The sequence below is a fragment of the Lolium perenne genome, chromosome 5, assembly GCF_019359855.2.
Source record: "Lolium perenne isolate Kyuss_39 chromosome 5, Kyuss_2.0, whole genome shotgun sequence".
NCBI lineage: Eukaryota > Viridiplantae > Streptophyta > Magnoliopsida > Poales > Poaceae > Lolium > Lolium perenne.
Window position 1 is genome coordinate 139,138,124 of NC_067248.2, and position 19,964 is coordinate 139,158,087.

A 19,964-nucleotide genomic window follows, 5' to 3' on the forward strand; every position below is an offset into this window, starting at 1 on the left:
TAGACTATAAGCATTGCTACGGAAGATCTAATCTTATCGTATTCAACTCTTTGAACTTTGTCGTAAACAATTTTTCGACAAGTCAAGCTTTCTTCAAGGATATTTCATCCAAGTCTATCAATTTCATAGATCCATTTACTTTCAAAAAGTATTCATCTATCTTGGATTTTATGGCGTATAGCCATTTTAACGGAGTCAGGGCCCATCATAACTTCTTTGTTTTTAGTTGGTTTATCATTGCTCAAAATCAATCCTTTGTTCACAAATCATTTATTTGATCACAAAGTAAACCATACCTACAAGGTTCAATATATACTTCGATCTCCATGGCTAAAACACTTTGTAGTCATGGGAGCCATGATCGTCGTGGCCGCTCAAACAAATTCCGATGCTGCGCTACTCTGATCATTATGCTCAGGTTCATAAACCTTATCAAATTATATTGTCCTCCCACTCAAAAACTTCACTAGAAACAATTTCTTGGAAATAAGAAACATTGACAAACACTTTTGTCTTTGTCTCCATAGTGGGAAGAATTCCCAATCAATAACCAACAAAGACATTCATCCGATTTTGGTTGTAAACTTATTTACTTATGCTATGCATACCAAAATTTAAGAAAAGACTATCAGGTTTCATACCCATGCCATAACTCGTATGGTGTCATTTCAACGGATCATGATGATGCTCTATTCAAAGGTGTAAAAAGCGGTAGTCACTAAAGCATAATCCACAAAAATATAATGGCGTCATAATATTTTATCTCATCATTAATCCAACAAGGTTTGGATACATCTCTCGGATACTTCATCATCACTATGATACTCCAAGAAACGTGAGTTGTAGAACAATTTCATAACTCTCTTAGATGTTCGCTAAAACTTGTAATTCAAATATTTCCACCATGATCCAATCATAGATATTTGACTTTTCTATTACGATGATTTCCACTTCATGCTGAAATTTATTTGAATCCATTCAAAAAGTTTCAAGCTTTTCCTTATTGAATATATCCACATATATACTCAATTCATTGTTTGAAAGTTTTCATGAAGTAGAAGAATCTCCCGCACACAACTATGCCCAGTGAACCACATACATCATCATGTATTTTTCACTAAGTTAGTTGCACGTTCAACTTTTGGCCTATGAACGGTATTTTAATCATTCTCTTTAGAAAAGATTTGCAAGCACCAAATGATTCAAAAATCAAATGACTCCAAAAATCCATTTGCATGGAGTTCCTTCATGCGTTCCTTTCAAACATGACCTAAATGGCGGTTCCACAAATAAGTGGAATTCAAATCACTTGCCTTATGGCATTTTAGCGTCAGTGTTATGTATGTGTGTTTCACCATTAAGATTTATAATAACTTATCCATCGTACATGGAGTAATGTCATAATTTAAACAACTCATTGTTTTATTTGACCAAAGCAAAATAACAATTTATTAAGCTCTTTATTATAAATTCTAAGGGCTAGATAGAATGCCAACGATGAACATAATAACACTTTATTTTTGTTTCTGACGTGCATTCCTATCATATTCCTTGTTAGTCACTTAGGCCATTGTATTCTTGTATTGCGTTGTTTTGTATGACACTTCATACCAACCAATATAGTACTAATACCCAAGAATTTCATAGTGTGACTTAACTAGAAATACAACCATAACATGTATATCATTTATATACACCTGAGCTAGACTTTCTAGTCTTTTCTTTTTCTTTTGCCAAAATATCTTTTGCGCTTTCTCTTTTAGCTTTCCTCATTATTCAGAGAAACATATCAACTTCAATAACTTCTCGGTTTGTTGGTCGAATACCAATAACCTTGAGGTTCTTACTTTGAAGTTGATCATCATATGACAAGTGTTCCAGATTTCACTATTAGTAACTTTGTAATATGATGAACAATTTCACTCATAATTTTATCCATCATATCATGACGACTTTCCGAGACCATGTCTGTACATGCTAGGCTCGTAAAGTTTTAACCTTGGTATTTGCATGTGCAAATCTAGCTTGCACCCGTTGTATGCACTCGTAGAATCTATCACACCCGATCATCACGTGATGCTTCGAAACGACGAGTCTTAATAACGGTGCATATTAAGGATGGTCACTTCATGGATATGCGAATATTGTTAGTGCCCCAATAGTTGGAGGATTGTGACGCCTGGCGTCTTCAACCTTCATACATTCCCATAAAACTTATGAGTTTATGTAGTCTCACCAAATTATATTCTATTATCTTGTAATAAGGTCTTAGATATCACATATATCTCATACCTTGATTATTTCTGAAAACTAAATTTTCAGCTCCTTACTTTTCAAACAAATTTGAACTTCAAGTTTGACGGAGACAAGATAACTTTAGGTACTAATTGAAAACATAGCTCTTTGAATCAACAATGTGAGGTTTACTAAAAGTTTGCAATAGGACTTAATCAATTCTTGATTCTTTAACAATACGGTACCAATCCGTAAAGTTTCTTGTCAGATTTTAACAGTATTTCTATCTCAATAACAAGACTAGCGCATAGTAGAAAACGGATGCCAATTCTACAAAATTAATTCAAAATACTACTCAGACTATGTTTATGATAATTAGTTCATGTTTTAATCTAATTACTAATGAACTCCCACTTAATACAACATCCCTCATAGTTGTTAAGTGGTACACGATCCAAATCCACTACACCAAAACCGATCATCACGTGAGATGATGTAGCTTCAATGGTGAACATCAACATGTTGATCATATCATCCATATGACTCGTGTTCAACCTTTCGGTTTCCGTTGTCCCGAGGCCATGTCTGTACATGCTAGGCTCGTCAAGCAAACCCAAGTATTCCGCGTGTGCAACATGGCTTACACCCGTTGTATGTGAATCGTTGAATCTATCACATCCGATCATCACGAGATGCTTCAAACGACGAACTATTACAACGGTGCATTCTAGGGTAGATCACTTTATTATCTTGATATTAATGTGAGGGATCATCTTATAATGCTACCGTCGCGATCTAAGCAAAATAAGATGCATAAAGGATTAACATCACATGCAGTTCATATGTGATATGATATGGCCCTTTTGTCTTTGCGCCTTTGATCTTCATCTCCAAAGCACGGACATGATCTCCATCATCAACGGGCATGATCTCCATCATTATCGGCGAAGGCCAAGGTTCATGGCGCCGTCTTCATGGTTGTTCACCTCATGTAGCAACTATTACAACTACTTTGAAATACTACTCAACATGAAAATTAAAGACAACCATAAGGCTCTTGCCGGTTGCCACAATACAATAATGATCATCTCATACATATTCATCATCATATCATGGCCATATCACATCACCAAACCCTGCAAAAACAAGTTAGACGTCTCTAATTTGGTTTGCATATTTTACGTGGTTTAGGGTTTTCGTGTAAGATCTAATCTACCTACGAACATGAACCACAACGGTGATACTAGTGTTGTCAATAGAAGAGTAAGTTGAATCTTCACTATAGTAGGAGAGACAGACACCCGCAAAGCCTCTTATGCAATACAAGTTGCATGTCGAACGAGGAACAAGTCTCATGAACGCGGTCATGTAAAGTTAGTCCGAGCCGCTTCATCCCACTATGCCACAAAGATGCAAAGTACTCAAACTAAAGATAACAAGAGCATCAACGCCCACAAACCATTGTGTTCTACTCGTGCAACCATCTATGCATAGACACGGCTCTGATACCACTGTAGGATAACGTTGCATAGAAAACACAAATTTTCCTACCGCGAACACGCAATCCAAGCCAAGATGCAATCTAGAAGACGGTAGCAACGAGGGGGTATCGAGTCTCACCCTTGAAGAGATTCCAAAGCCTACAAGAGGAGGCTCTTGTTGCTGCGGTAGACGATCACTTGCCGCTTGCAAAAGCGCGTAGAAGATCTTGATCACGATCGGTTCCGGTGCCACGAACGGGCAGCACCTCCGTACTCGGTCACACGTTCGGTTGTTGATGAAGACGACGTCCACCTCCCGTTCCAGCGGGCAGCGGAAGTAGTAGCTCCTTTTGAATCCGACAGCACGACGGCGTGGTGTCGGTGGCGGTGAAGAAGTCCGGCGGAGCTTCGCTAAGCTACGCGGGAGATATGGAGGAGAGGGGGGCGGCTAGGGTTTGGGAGGGGGTGGCCGGCCACTTCAATGGGGCGGCCAGCTTGTAGTCTTGGGGTGGCCGGCCCCCTCCCTTGGCCCCTCATTATATAGGTGGATCCCCAAGGGTTGGTGTCCAAGTCTTCGAATAAGACCCGAACCAAAAACCTTCCATAAGAGGGGGAAACCTAGCCCATCTAGGACTCCCACCAAAAGTGGGGTTTCCACCTCCCATATGGGGGGTTGGCCGGCCCCCAAGGGGGAGTCCACTTGGGACTCCTCCCCCACTAGGGTTGGCCGGCCATGGAGGTGGAGTCCCATGTGGACTCCACCTTCCTTGGTGGTTTCTTCCGGACTTTTCTAGAACCTTCTAGAACCTTCCATAGAACCTTCCGCGACATTTTAATTCACATAAAATGACATCCTATATATGAATCTTATTCTCCTGACCATTCCGTAACTCCTAGTGATGTCACTGATATCATCCGGGACTCCGAACAAATATTCGAACTCCATTCCATATTCAAGTACTACCATTTCAACATCCAACTTTAAGTGTGTCACCATACGGTTCGTGAACTATGCGGACATGGTTGAGTACTCACTCCGACCAATAACCAATAGCGGGATCTGGAGATCCATAATGGCTCCCACATATTCAACGATGACATTAGTGATCGAATGAACCATTCACATACATTACCAATTCCCTTTGTCTCGCGATATTTTACTTGTCCGAGGTTTGATCATCGGTATCACTCTATACCTTGTTCAACCTCGTCTCCTGACAAGTACTCTTTACTCGTACCGTGGTATGTGGTCTCTTATGAACTTATTCATATGCTTGCAAGACATTAGACGACATTCCACCGAGAGGGCCCAGAGTATATCTATCCGTCATCGGGATGGACAAATCCCACTGTTGATCCATATGCCTCAACTCATACTTTCCGGATACTTAATCCCACCTTTATAACCACCCATTTACGCAGTGGCGTTTGATGTAATCAAAGTACCTTTCCGGTATAAGTGATTTACATGATCTCATGGTCATAAGGACTAGGTAACTATGTATCGAAAGCTTATAGCAAATAACTTAATGACGAGATCTTATGCTACGCTTAATTGGGTGTGTCCATTACATCATTCATATAATGATATAACCTTGTTATTAATAACATCCAATGTTCATGATTTGAAACTAATCATCCATTAATCAACAAGCTAGTTTAAGAGGCATACTAGGGACTTCTTGTTGTCTACATATCACACATGTACTAATGTTTCGGTTAATACAATTCTAGCATGATATATAAACATTTATCATAAACATAAAGATATAAATAATAACCACTTTATTATTGCCTCTAGGGCATATCTCCTTCAGTCTCCCACTTGCACTAGAGTCAATAATCTAGTTTACATTTGTAAAGATATAACACCTTGGCCTTCCGGTGCTTTATCATGTTTTGCTCACGGGAGAGGTTTTAGTCAACGGATCTGACATGCTCAGAACCGTATGTATTTTGTAATTCATTTGCGTCTCAACGCATCACTCATTTCCAAATGAGTTGGCATTAAATATGTTTGATCTTATGGTGGAACCTTAATTCCGCGGTCTGAAATAAGTCACTAATATTGTCACATACAATATAGCTTCAAAGTTCTGACACTATCGGAACTACACCAAGTTCTCAAAGAACTTCTTGACTCAACATCCTCAGTCATTTGTCAAAACAAATGACATACTCTGCCTTCGTTTTGTAGAATCCATCACAATATTTAGAACTCTTCTAAATCTAACATAGACAACTTCTAGTTCATTGTGCTACCTTTAAAACAACACTTAGTCTAATTTGAGATTGAAATTCTATTTTGATATGTGACAAAATAAATATCGGTGTAACACCTTACAATGATTTGTTTGTCATTTCTTCATACAAAAATATATATGTATATCCTTAGTTCTTCTAAAGTACTCAAGGATATTCTTACTTTATCGTCCAATAATCATCATATGAATCATTCTCGGTATATGCTCATAACACTTTATAGCACATGATATCTGATTGTGTACATATTATTCGTGATCTATAATCACTCATGTGTTTTTACTCATTGAGTGTCAGATACACTCAAGTCTTGTTAAACCTTCACATGACAAGAACATTTTCTTAATATTTCTATATTGAACTACTTCAATATCCATCATATGTACTTTGACTTAAACTTATTTATGTGTTTCAATCTATCTTCATAGATCTTGACACTAAATTTGTTTCAGTCCATATCCTTTCATTGAAGTTAATTCTCAATGAAACCTTTTAATCAAGTATATAATTACATCATTTATAACCAACTATATGTCACCTACATAAAGTATTATAAATGTGTCTTAGCGCTCCCACTTAATTTCTTGCAAATGCAAGCCTCTTCATCGTCTCTGATGAAATCAAAAAAAAAAACTCTTTGACTATTTCATCTGGTGAAGATTCCAACTCCGTGATACTTACTTCATCCAATTGAAGCTTGTATAGCTATCTAGTATTCCACGGACCAGCAAAACTCTTGGTTGTATCTTGTATACATACTTCTGTTAAGTAGTGTATTTTGCCATCCTACTAGCATATCTCATAAAAGAAATATGTAGTGATTACTAGAATAATCCACATAGACTATAAGCATTGCTACGGAAGATCTAATCTTATCGTATTCAACTCTTTGAACTTTGTCGTAAACAATTTTTCGACAAGTCAAGCTTTCTTCAAGGATATTTCATCCAAGTCTATCAATTTCATAGATCCATTTACTTTCAAAAAGTATTCATCTATCTTGGATTTTATGGCGTATAGCCATTTTAACGGAGTCAGGGCCCATCATAACTTCTTTGTTTTTAGTTGGTTTATCATTGCTCAAAATCAATCCTTTGTTCACAAATCATTTATTTGATCACAAAGTAAACCATACCTACAAGGTTCAATATATACTTCGATCTCCATGGCTAAAACACTTTGTAGTCATGGGAGCCATGATCGTCGTGGCCGCTTCCGAAACAAATTCCGATGCTGCGCTACTCTGATCATTATGCTCAGGTTCATAAACCTTATCAAATTATATTGTCCTCCCACTCAAAAACTTCACTAGAAACAATTTCTTGGAAATAAGAAACATTGACAAACACTTTTGTCTTTGTCTCCATAGTGGGAAGAATTTCCAATCAATAACCAACAAAGACATTCATCCGATTTTGGTTGTAATCATCCAATGTTCATGATATAACCTTGTTATTAATAACATCCAATGTTCATGATTATGAAACTAATCATCCATTAATCAACAAGCTAGTTTAAGAGGCATACTAGGGACTTCTTGTTGTCTACATATCACACATGTACTAATGTTTCGGTTAATACAATTCTAGCATGATATATAAACATTTATCATAAACATAAAGATATAAATAATAACCACTTTATTATTGCCTCTAGGGCATATCTCCTTCAGGTAGATGTAGTAGGTGACACGCCGCGCCGAACTTGCCGGGCTCGGGAGCGCGCCGGGGACGAAGGCACGTGCCGATGTTGCCGGTACCGGGCGTGCGAAGACAGGGACCACCATGAGCCATGCGCGTCAGAGTTGGATGGAGTAGCAGAGAAGGCCTCCGTGATCGGTCGGTGTGTAGAAGTTGTCCGCCGATTGTTGGAGTAGACGAAGTAGCTTTAAGAAGAAAAATTAAGCACGAGTGTGCAAATAAAAATAGACTGCAACTCTGACGGCGAGGTCGTGGTGGACGAAGACGGTGATCTAGTTGTTGAAGTAGATTCCGGGGATTAAACCCGGGTTCCGCGTAGATTGTCGCGGTGTCGAAGAAGATCCCCGTTGGTGTTGACGATGACCATGAGTGTTGGCGACGATGCGGTTGTCGGTGATGACCAGCGATGATGGCTGGACGTAGATCGGCTTGGCGATGTAGATGTACAACTTGATGCAGCTTGGCTTGGAGTAGTTCGGCGGCTTGGCAGGGTAGACGAGTTGCTAATCGGATATTGGTAGCTAAAGAAAATGAGAGAAAGAAACAAATCTAGAACAAAATTTTCTAAACTACGAAACTAATCTAAAGAGAAACCTAGCTACGAGATTGGATGCCCCCGGCGGAGATCATGCAGATCGATCTCCCCGAGGGCGGCGGAAGCGGTGGGTGGCTAAACTTTAGGTCGTGGAAAGAACTTCTCTGATACCATGTAGAATTGCGGAATATGATTGTATTGATATGCGGTAATTGGTGATTACATTGAGCCTCTTGGACTGTTTATATAGTAGAGAAGACTTGGATGGCAAGAAGCCTAGTAGAGATAGAATTGTAGTACAATCTTAAACTACCTAATATAACCCGGACGTGATATACTCTAACAAGAGGACGCCCTAAATTCGTCAAATGTGCACATACTATCAGAAGCATGCCTGAATTTTCAGTCTAGCAATTTCAAAGGAGCTTCTTATTTTCCTGCCCATAACTGGAAATGGAGCTCATGTTTTATACACTCATTCCCCATCCAATTTCCGAATCAAACAGGCTCTCAAAAAATAAATCCGAAGCAAACAGGTAATTGACAGTAATTGTACCCATCATAGGAATTTAGCCTTATACCAGACCTAATGGAGGATGGAGGCGGGAGCAGAGACGAACACGAGTGATACGCACCGTGGTATTTCGGGCTGGACCTCCGCCGCCGCCGGCCGGCCGGCCAAACAACCGCCACTCTTTGCCCGACCAGCAAAGGACACACCTAGCTCAACGAGAAAGGGATTCCCGCCGGGATGTGTACTCTTTTCCGCGCGGCCGAGGAGTGCCGCTGTGAGGCCACTCGGGCATCCAACAGCACCGTCGACGGCGAAGGCAAGACAAGGGTAGCAAAGTTAGTAACGAATTCTGTAGGCGAGTTACCCGTGTTCCCCATTCAAAAACGTACTCTCTTGTTGCATAGAAAGAACCGGCTGTTTCGACAAGCTTACACAAGATATGCGAAAATGTTCAGGCCCTACAAATACAAATCAACGACGAAGATCACAGCCTCGTCACCACCAGCGGCATGCCGAACCCAGGCTCAATGGTCAACCGGAACACAGGCTCGTGCCGGTACCTCGGCGACGGCGAGAAGGCGAACCTGCTCAGCAGGCGTGCCAGGACCACCTTCAGCTCCGCCATCGCCAGGTTCTGCCCGATGCAGGTCCTCAGCCCGAGCCCGAACGGCGCATACATATGCGACGGCTTGCACGCCGCGGCCACACCGTTGGCGAACCGGCTGGGGTGGAACTCGTCGGCGTCCGAGCCCCAGGCCTCCTTGTCGAGGTGCAGCATCAATCTGGTCACCTGGAGGATCGTTCCACGGGGCACGTCCAGCTCGCCGATCTTGATGTCCGTCAGAGCTTCACGCAGCATCAGCGATGCCGGTGGGTACAGACGGAGAGTTTCTTGGATCACCATCGTCAGCTGCGTTTTGTTGTCAGATAGCACCACATGATTGAAAATGCATCATGTCTAGTTCTAAGAAACGATTGAAGGATATATTAGTTGCTCACAGTTTTGAGTCGTTGGAGGCCATTGGCATCCAATGTGCTCCTCGAATGGCAAACCTCCAGTGCCTCGACGCGGGCACGCTCCTGCCACTCCGGGTGTGTGGCCAGTAACATCAGGCACCAAACGGCGGTTACCGCCGTGGTCTCGTGCCCTGCAAAGTAGATGGCCTTGCAGTTGCTGACGATGAAGTCCTCGGAGGTGCCACCATGGCCAGGCCCGCTTGCACCGTTGATGATGGCATGCAGAAGACTGTTATAAGTGCCCGAATGCTCAGCTCCATTGTTGTTCGTGGTGGCCTTTGCCAGCTCCAGGATCAGTAGCCTAACTTCCTCAACCAGATTCCGTATCTCTCGGTTGCTCTTGGTAGGCAGGTGCTTCCTGCAAGAGCATGGAAGAACTAGTGTCATTGACCCCTGCCTAGTTGTTTCACGTTTAAAAGTGCCCTAGTTACATTTTTGCGCTAACTCCTGATCAAACGTACAGAGAGAAACCAGATTAAGTACAGAGTATGGTTAATAATACCATTTACTTACCACAGTGCAGAGAGTCCTACAAGTGCATCCTGTTGAGAAATTGCCGTTTGAAGCTTCCTAAGCCTGCAGAATATCTCCTCGCCTTTTGAGAAGCTACTGCCGAAGCAAGCCCTGGAGATTACATCTGCTGAGATGTTCCGCACATAATCATCGACTACTATCTCCTTGCTCCCTCCTGCACTATCAAGAATGTTCTCCCATACTTCTAACAACGGAGCAGTTGAATCCTCAATCAGCTGTATCATACCCTGCATATATACACCACACCTTCAGCCATGATACTAGTCCAGATTTTTAACCCATGTTAACTGTAAGAAAAACTGGGTGTCACTACTTTAATCTTGTCCATGAAGAACTCTGGCGCCATGGTCTTTCTCTGATAGACCCATTCATTGCCATTCACCGTAAATATGCCTCTTCCAAGAAGAGCCTTGCGAGATTTCCTCAGATAATTAGGCTTCCCAAGCTCTGATGGTGTCCAGTGGCCTATGTCCTTCACCATATCTGGCTGAGAAACATGCAATATCTCCCGACCTCCTGATGAGTACAGGAATACAGAGCCTGCTCCAGATTCATGTTTTCAGTTACCTCATTGTAATATAGCTTTGATGGATTTAGAATAAATTGGCATCCAATATCCGTCTAACTATGAATAAACCTGATCATCGCTATGGTTCTAAAATACCTGCTATCAAAGTATAACTTGCATAGTACTACTGAAGTAGTTGGAAAGTGACTAGAGTTGTCTATCCAATTAGGATCAAGATCACATCTTCAGTCTGAAATATTCACATACTAACATAGCAAGATCATAGCATCAAGAAACACTTGCATACATACCATAAGTTTCCATCCAGATAAGGAGGTGAGGGAAGAGGGTGGAAATGTAGTTGTTGCTGTCTTGCTTCTTCATAGGCTTGAGCTCATGTCGGATACGTTTCATCTCTCTGGTGTTGCCATCAAGCAAAGTAGGCCTGGGACCCTTCACTCCTTGCCTTCTCAACCTCTTCCTTATCTTCTCCGGTCTTAGCCATAGGATGTTACCCAAGTAAAACAGAGCTAAGCCAAGAAGAACAAATAACAGCGCAGGTAAGTTCTCCATGAGAAGGAGCATGGAACTGGAGATGGGGAAGTGTTCCTGTCAAACATTCAGATACAAGGCAATGCCAGAACTAGCCTTATAGTATTTGTTTGAGACTCCCGAGTATACTCTGACTTGCTATTCTGGTGTATGATTGTTTAATAGTAGGCTGATCTCAGATTCAGTCCCCAGTATCAATTAGTTTATTGTTAGATGATCTATGCCACTTGCAGCACCAGTTAGCGAGGTCTAGGAGAGAGTTGTGGCAACTAATATATGTACTTTGAGATATCACAGCATCCAAGGCAACTGCCAAGTAGATTTTACATGTATAACAAGTTTATTCATTATCAAAAGCAAGACGTTCTTGCTCGGCATACAACAGAGAAAGTGGCATGTGCCAGTATCTCAGCGATGAGCGATGGCGAAAAGGCAAGCTTAGCCAGGTGGCACACGTACAGGAGCTTCATATTTGGAGTTGCACTGGCTTGCATGCCACAGCAGCGGAATTGGTAAACCGGAACTGGTCAGCGTCTGATCTCCACACTTGAGTCTCCTTGCCAAGGTCCAGGCATGTAGCATGAGTGAGACCTGACAATGATGCCAAGAGGCATATACAGACCACAAGATTAGGACAATATAATCACGTGAGAAAATACATGTGTTGAGTAATCATTCTCCCTTGCTCTTAGTAAATTTTCCTGATTATGAAGCAAAAAATGTAAGCCTTCAACAACAGAGGAAACTGTACTATATAAGAGTGTGACAGGGACAACTGCAAACTTTACAGTGAAGGATATGTAAGATTACATCATAGCTTGCGATCCTGAAACATAACGATATAATATTCAGAGGCGAAGATTTCATATTCTTAGGTCAATTTCTGGTCGCTTTCACCAACGATTTTTCAGATACAAAAAGCATGCTCACACAAGATCGAAATAATGCAAGTGGAGCCTCATATACACTAAGTTACCATATAACGCTGCTACACATGGAGTAGTTATTGCACTATCCTGACAAGTTTTGTATGTGGGAAATTGATCTTTTACCATAAGAGAACAAAAATGGTAAACAATATGGATCGGAGAAAGTCAAATTGTGCTTTCACTAGTACTGCCTAAGTTATCATCTGGCTTTTATGCGATGATATGCTTGGAGCTTTGTTTGCCAAAGTTGTATGGCCAGATGTAGCATCTAAATTTGATTCACCATAGCAAAGGGGCTACAAAATGTAGCAAGTGATCGTGATCAAATCGTCAGTCTAAGGTAGATATACATACACATACAACTGTGAATGCATGGATCAAACTTCTCTATACATACCAAAACTCCACAACTCTTCTTCCAGAGAAGGAAATGAGGAAAGAGAATGGAGATGTAGCTCGAATGAGCTCCTGTTGGTTCCTCTTCATCTCCTGCCTCCTGGTACTACCATAGAGTAAAGTAGGCTTCAGACCCTCTAATCAGTGCCTTACATGTCTTCATTATTCTCTCCAGACTTAGCCATAGGGTGGAATATATGTCAACAATAATTCGAGAGTTTTCCGGTGGGAGGTAGTGTATATAGTGTTTTAGCTTAAAATCACCTCTCCTTTCCTCTGAGCTCATATGCATGCCTAGACTTCTCTGACATGAATAATCATCTCTCCTTTCCTAATATATTGATTTCTCATGGTTTACATTGGTTTCAGATCATACTAGGGATCCACAAGGCCACAAAAAAGTATGCAGCCTTGACTGATCTCGAATGCAGGGTGGTGTCTATTCATCAGTAGGATTTGAGTATATTGGTTTCTCCCATCTGCTAGCGTATTATTTTCCCTTCTCTGCAGCAGGCATACACTCATGCTGCAAGCTGCTAGTTTAGCTAGCCAAGAGCTCAACTTCAGGAAAACAAACAGAAAACCTGTACATGAGGGACTAAGAGCATCTCCAGTCGCGTCCCCCAAAGCGTCCCCCAAAGGGATTTGGGGCGCACCGGACAGAAAATGCGTTCCAGCCGCCGCGTCCCCCAAAGCCCATTTTTGTCCGGCGCGCCCCGATACGGTGTCCGGCGCCCCGAACCCGTCCCCGTCCCACAGGGGACGCACCGGGGACGCCGGACACAACGAAAAGCGAGGCGGGCTCCCACATGTCGGCGACTATTTGCATAAACCGTTGGTTCGCGCCTCTTTTCTCGTCGCTCCTTCCTTCCCGCGCCTCTTTTCTCGTCGCTCCTTCCTTCCCACCCCACCGCCGCCGCTGGATTTCCCGGCCGTTTGATCTCTGCTGAGAGTCGGCACCGTTGTCGCGGCTGGGGCTCCCGCCGGGCGTGGCGCCGCCGCCGCGTCGCCAGCGCGTCCCAGAACGCGCCGTCAAATCCGCCCCACCTCCGCGCACAGAAGGTGCTCGACGACTTGCCAGGTAGGCGCGATTGGCCGCTGTTTGTTCCGTCGTCTGCCTCGGCGCAATTTTAACCATTGATTTTGCTTTAGCCATGGACAACGACGATGAGATGGTTGCCCTGCTGCTGGAGGACGAGCAAGCCTTCGACGACGACCTGCGGGAGCATTTGCTGATCATCGCGTCCCTCCAGGACATGCTTGACGCTGAGGCGGAGAAGAGGAAGAGGCCGCGCCGCGGAGGATCAAGGCCGGGAAGAAGGAAGTCGAAGCCCCGGCAGAGGATGGAGGGGCATGCCATGCTGCACAACGACTACTTCGCCGACGACGCAACACATGCCGACAATTTTCGGCGCCGGTACAGGATGAGCAAGGGGCTGTTCATGAATATCCTCCACAGCGTTCGAGAGTTCGACCCCTACTTCAAGCTCAAGCTCGACGCTGTAGGCGTCCTCGGGTTCTCGTCGATTCAGAAGTGCACCGCCGCCATGAGGATGCTTGCATACGGAGCACCTGCCGATACACAGGACGACTACCTTCGCATGAGTGAGTCTACTGCCATTGAGTGCATGTACAAGTTTTGCCGAGCTGTGGTGGGAAAGTTTGGCAAATACTACTTGAGAGGGCCAACTGAGGAAGAGACTGCAAGGATCATGGCACAAAATGCTGCCAGAGGATTTCCTGGAATGCTTGGAAGCATCGATTGCATGCACTGGGCATGGAAGAACTGCCCGTTTGCTTGGCAAGGTATATACAAAGGGCGTCATGGTTATTGCAGTGTGGTGCTTGAAGCTGTGGCAGATTATGACCTGTGGATTTGGCATTCTTTCTTTGGCATGGTGGGATCACACAATGACATCAACGTGTTGCAGCGGTCTCCGGTGTTCAGCAGACTAGTGGAAGGGCATGCTCCACCATGCAACTATGAGATCAATGGCCACCAATATACCAAAGGCTATTATCTAGCCGATGGTATATATCCAAAATGGGCCACTTTTGTCAAAACAATCTCCAATCCATCAGGTCTGAAGAATTCCCACTTTGCTACACGACAGGAGGCTTGCAGGAAGGATGTCGAGCGGGCATTTGGTGTGCTTCAAGCACAATTTGCCATTGTCCGGTACCCTGCTCTAAGCTGGTCTCACGACCAAATGTGGGAGGTGATGCAGGCTTGTGTGATCATGCACAACATGATCATCGAGGATGACCGCAAGAATCATGTTAGGTCACATGTTGGTCCCTATGATTGTCAAGGCCCTCTTGCGGAGGTTGATCATGAGTTGCCTGCAGATTTTGCTGATTTTCTCGCCATGCACGCAGAGATCCGTGACAGCAATGTGCATGATCAACTTCAAGCTGATCTCGTTGAGCATTTGTGGAGGATCAAAGGAAATACTGTGGCACCTTGATGTAGCATCTAGCCCTATTTATTATATTTGATTACTTGTTTTATTGTTTGTTGTAATTTAATTTGAAAACAATCCTCGCAAACATTTTTATTCATATGCTACATTTGATAAATGGTTTATGTGTTAAAAAAAGTAATTTAAATGTTTGGGGGCGGCGTTTGGGGGACGCGGCTGGGGAGCGACGTCCCCCAAAGGCGGCACGAACAAAACACGTCCCCCAAACGCTCAATCCGGCGCGATTTGGGGGACGCGGCTGGAGATGCTCTAATGGTAGAAGAATTACCTCACGACCATGCACTGGGTAAATTTCCAACAGGAGGCGAACTGGAGGCATCTTGAGGCTCCAGGCTGCTGACACATGGGTTGAATCTTGAAGCAGAGATATAATTACAATTACAGCAAAATGAAGCATAGGACATCCAATCCCAATTAGCAGTTGAATAACAGCAAGCACCAATACACATTGTTGAACTGAGCAAACTGGTGAAGAACTTATGGTTTTTTAGCTCGGTTACAAGGACAACTCAATGGATCGCATCACTGATCACATTGACCGAAATTTCAAATCAAACTTGTTATGGGGCACTGCCAACACACGTGTGCCATCACACAGTATATTTGGTATAGGCATACATGTACTGGATATCTAGAACATGGACCACCAACTTCTTTTGGTATCTACATGTCCTGCAGAGGAACTCTGAGATCCACGGCACAGTCGCCTTCTACCACTACTACTAGGGTTTGCAAAGCACAAAACTATAGCTAAACCAACAAAGCTTACTACTGGAGCAGCTGCCATGAACAGCCATCTACTGCGGTTGCGTGCTCTGTTTGACTGCTCTGCAACATGAATACCATGTTCACTTGTATTAGTCACTTCCACTGCACCACCAACTGTATAGTGAGTTTCTTCAGCCTCTGGTTCATCAAAAATTTCTTCAACAATGTCCTGTACATGAGTGCGTTCCTCCACCCCATGGACATCTCTTTCATTGATTGTAGCTCGCTTAGACCTCTCAAATTCTGGATCATCTGTAGGAAGTTCATATCGGCAAACTGGACATGTATTCCTAGAACTAAGCCACGGCAAGATGCACGACGAATGATACAGATGCATGCATGGTAGCTGTTTTGCTCTAGTTTCGATGGGCATCAAGTCTTTGCAGACTGGACAGATGACACCACCATCTGCCGTGTGCCTTGTGGAGATAATCAGAGATGGAAGATTTCCAACAAAGGATGTCGCTGCAGGTGGAGCTCCTCTTCTGGAATTGTTGTCCTCAGCAAATTGTTGAAGAATCATCTCAAACTGTCTTGCATCAGCGTAATCACCAGGATTCCCCACAAAAGGTGTCGTTATATCTGGCCCTTCCATTTCTGCCATCAAGTTGATCATATTTGCTCTTCGATTAACATTCATTCTCCAAGTCCATGCCCCATCTTCAGATTCCCACCCGGTCAATTCGCTTGGGCCAATGCCACGCGATTGCTGCTGATGCTGCTGCACTGTGTTGACTGCTTCATCAAAATCAGATTCTTCCAATTGCACATCTTCATCTTCTTGGTCATCTGAATCCCACTGATCCATTCCAGCATTCATGGGATCAATATCTGTATCTGTGTTCATGTAGCTCTCGTTGTCAAGTTGAACAGCAATCTCTCTTCCCATCATGCTATGTTGATCTAGAGAAATATCTGACTCCCCACCAAAGCTGATGTTTGATTCAAGCTCGTCAAACACAGAATCAGCGTAATTGAGGCCATCACTCTCATCATCTGAAGGATGCCACCTTTGGGACTGGTTTGGTGTAGAGTTATAAGATGCCAGCTGCCGCACAACTGTTGGAGAATCAATATCTGCTTCATTGCCTTGTCTGGCTAAGTTGATGACTTGGGAGAACTGCTGCGAGAACGCGTCCTCGCTAGAATCAAGACTCGGATTCCTCGACCTCCGTCTTCTTTGCCGTCTCTGCTGATTACTGCTGGTTGTTACATCTCTTCCGTTGTCATTACTCACAGTCGCCTTGCACTCCCTGCATATGGCCAAGGCCTCAAAGCTATTGGTCACCTCAGTATCCAAAGTAAAAGGTCTTGTGCAAACCAGGCATTGAGCATCAGGTAGCTCATAGTCGCTCGACTGCGTCTGATTGCCAGACATGGGCATCTTGTACTAGTAAATCTGACAGTGCAAGCTGTCCGCCGCTGAAAAGCGCAAGGGGCCGCTGCAGATGACAAATGGCCCGAAGGGAAACAGAAGTACTACGCCATTGAGCACGTTGCAATTTTTTTTGCCTGAATGTCAACCTGCAAAAGGAGAGCACGCGATTTCTTCAGTAATTATCGATGAAAGGAAGACATATAATGCAGCATATACTAAACCAGATGGTGAGAATTACGGAGATTCAATATAAATGGAGAAGCAATAAAGCACATCTGCAATTAGAATGTAACCGTTAAAGCAACCAGATGACCAAACTGGACATAAACTGACTTTTTAGTTTGGTTGATGGGTATGTTTGGTTACAACCAATGGCTACCATGCCAAAAAATTGGCGAGCCTACAAGAATTGGTTGTTGTTTGGACGGACACCAAATATTTGGCTCGCCGCGCCCGCGCCTCTGCTATTCTTGCCAAATCGCTGGCAACCTGAGGGCGGTGAAAACCTGCGACCACAAACTGGTAACGCCCGCGCCCGCGATTCCTTCAAGGTGTGTCCAGTCCACTGCTCCCCTTCTGCGAGTCTGTTTCTTTGATGGCCAGAAGAAGCCGTGATTCCTTGAGGTTCTGCTCAAAAATAAAAGCTGGGCCTCCAGATCCTTCCTACTATCTACGGTTTTCAGTTTGCTAGAAATCCAATTAACGTCCACTGGAAAAGCCAGTCCAAGTTGCTAGATATATCAGTTTGGCTACAAACCAAACGGGGGCTCATGGTTTGGCCGAAAAATCGGCAACGTACAATGGCTACAATCCAAACAACAATAGTGTACCAAAATTCTGGTTGTGCCCTTGCTTTGTTGATGCCGAGATTTTGGTTAGGCTAGTTTGGGCTCAAACCAAACGCACCCGATATCCAAAAGGGTATCACCGGCAACCAAGCCAACCAAGTTATTTCTTGACGCCGCAGAGTTTCTCCTAACAGATATCATCTGGACAGGGATCGTGGATTCAATCCATCGGACAGCCTGATTTTTCTAACGAAAATACATGGATCAACGCGATGCTAACAGAGGCGCAATCCAGCACACGCAGTGAAGGAACCCCACAAAATCGGGTCAGAAACTAACAGTTCGATCCAATCAATTCCATCCCCACCCGCAAGAGATCCACGCGGACCAACTAAATCAGATTAGAAGAAACGGCTAGCTCCGCGGCAGGGGTACCGAGATCGTGCTCCCTTCACAAAAGCAACGGCTATAACTCGCCTACTTCCACTACATCGAAAAACAACCGCGGGCGGCAATACTTTGAGCGGATTTGGGTAAGAGCCTCGGAGACATTCTCGATGTACGAGCGAATAGACGGTTGTTCATGGGAAGGTCGAAGGGTTGGAAGAAAAATTACCTCGAACTCGAAGATCTAGGGCGGGAGGCGGGAGGGGCCTTCGCGGGCAGGGACGGCGATCTATACGGGGGTCGATTCCGGCGATCCTGGGGCTCGGCTGGAGGAGGACGACGGCGTCGGGATTGGGGATGGGAGAATGGAGATTGCGGAGGAGGAGAGAGGTTGCAGTTTTCTCTCTTTTTCTTATAAACAGCTGCGGGATTTCCTTCGAGATTTTTTCCCAAGGGAAAAGAGGAGAACGATATCCGGTAGGCCCATTCGAATATGCCCATGTGAAAACTCGGCCCACTTAGAACCACACACACTCGGTTCGTCGCCATCACCAACGTTCATTGCCATGTCGCCGGTCAAGCCGGACACTTCGTCGGCATCGAAGAACTCGCCATCGGACTCAAGCAAGAGCATCACCTTGACCCTCCTGGACAGAAGAGGAACCGCACAACCGTGCTGCGAAGGATCTAGCACGAGCTGCGGTGCAACCTCGGAGGAGCCTCGCCAGCGCTGGCCACCACCACCGCCCTCCTGGCCCTGGACGCGGTCTGCTTGGCCTAGATCGGGGCCCTCCTGGCCCCAACCCGGGCCGCGCCACCAGCAACCTCCTCTGCGGCCGCCCTCCGCCCGCCGCCCACGGCCAGAAGCTGCGGCAGCCCACACCTCTGCCGAGAACCGTCGCCGCCAAGCCTCGCCGTCTTCTCCAGACCGAGCTCCACGAGCCCCTAGGCGCATCGCCCCTGACCGCTCCTGCTTCGCGCAGGGCCCGTGCGAGCGGGTAAAGAAGGTCCCGCTGCCGCTGGCACCACGCGAGCTTTGCTAGGCGGCCCTCTTTCGCAGCGACGGAGGAGAAGGAGGGAAGAAAGGGTGGAGACGCGTGGGTCTAGGGTTCGCCCGCTTGAGCCACGCCCAAGGGGTGAAACTTTTTTTTGGCTCACCGAGGCTGGGTTTGGAGAGAAAGGACCTGATTGATTTTTAATTTTCTTTAATTTCTTATGTTTTGAGCCAATCTCAACCCAGAGATGCTGAGATTCTCTCAACACAACCAGAATATGAAACACGCCACACAATCTCAAGTCAGCTTGTACGAGATGAGATATCTCAAATGGGAGAGTGAATTCGAGATGACACATGCTACCAAATACACCCTACCTGATTTGCCCCACCCACCAGTCGATTTACATAAAAATAACCCTTTTGGGTAAAGAATTGCACGAAATAACCATCCAACGGAATGCTAACCCTTTTATGTGTCTCCCTTGTGTGACGCCCTCACA

At 44.5% G+C, this 19,964-nt stretch overlaps 3 protein-coding genes across 4 annotated transcripts; 1 reads left to right on the top strand and 2 right to left on the bottom strand.

The window, feature by feature from the left end:
• Nucleotides 1-9,104: 9,104 nt before the first annotated feature.
• Nucleotides 9,105-15,550, bottom strand: LOC127300048 (cytochrome P450 714C3). Of its 2 annotated transcripts, XM_071820013.1 has the most exons (6): nt 15,415-15,550; nt 11,098-11,929; nt 10,592-10,818; nt 10,258-10,505; nt 9,727-10,102; nt 9,105-9,637 (listed from the first exon to the last, which is right to left on the bottom strand). In XM_071820013.1, exons 2-6 carry the CDS (start codon nt 11,369-11,371, stop codon nt 9,212-9,214), a joined length of 1,551 nt encoding a protein of 516 aa, XP_071676114.1. In that variant the 5' UTR covers nt 11,372-11,929; nt 15,415-15,550; the 3' UTR covers nt 9,105-9,211. The 2 variants fall into 2 exon arrangements, with proteins under 2 accessions (XP_071676114.1, XP_051186085.1); XM_051330125.2 differs by lacking the exon at nt 15,415-15,550 and having other exon boundaries at nt 11,098-13,820.
• On the top strand, nt 13,653-15,486 carry LOC139831609 (uncharacterized). Its single transcript, XM_071820910.1, has 3 exons — nt 13,653-13,744; nt 13,816-14,165; nt 15,448-15,486. Exons 2-3 carry the CDS (start codon nt 13,818-13,820, stop codon nt 15,484-15,486), a joined length of 387 nt encoding a protein of 128 aa, XP_071677011.1. The 5' UTR covers nt 13,653-13,744; nt 13,816-13,817.
• Nucleotides 15,551-15,594: 44 nt separating the features above from the next.
• Nucleotides 15,595-18,900, bottom strand: LOC127300049 (uncharacterized). The gene is made up of 2 exons (XM_051330127.1): nt 18,697-18,900; nt 15,595-17,438 (listed from the first exon to the last, which is right to left on the bottom strand). The coding sequence occupies exon 2, from the start codon at nt 17,296-17,298 to the stop codon at nt 15,778-15,780; it is 1,521 nt and encodes a 506-aa protein (XP_051186087.1). The 5' UTR covers nt 17,299-17,438; nt 18,697-18,900; the 3' UTR covers nt 15,595-15,777.
• Between the last annotated feature and the right edge of the window lie 1,064 nt (nt 18,901-19,964).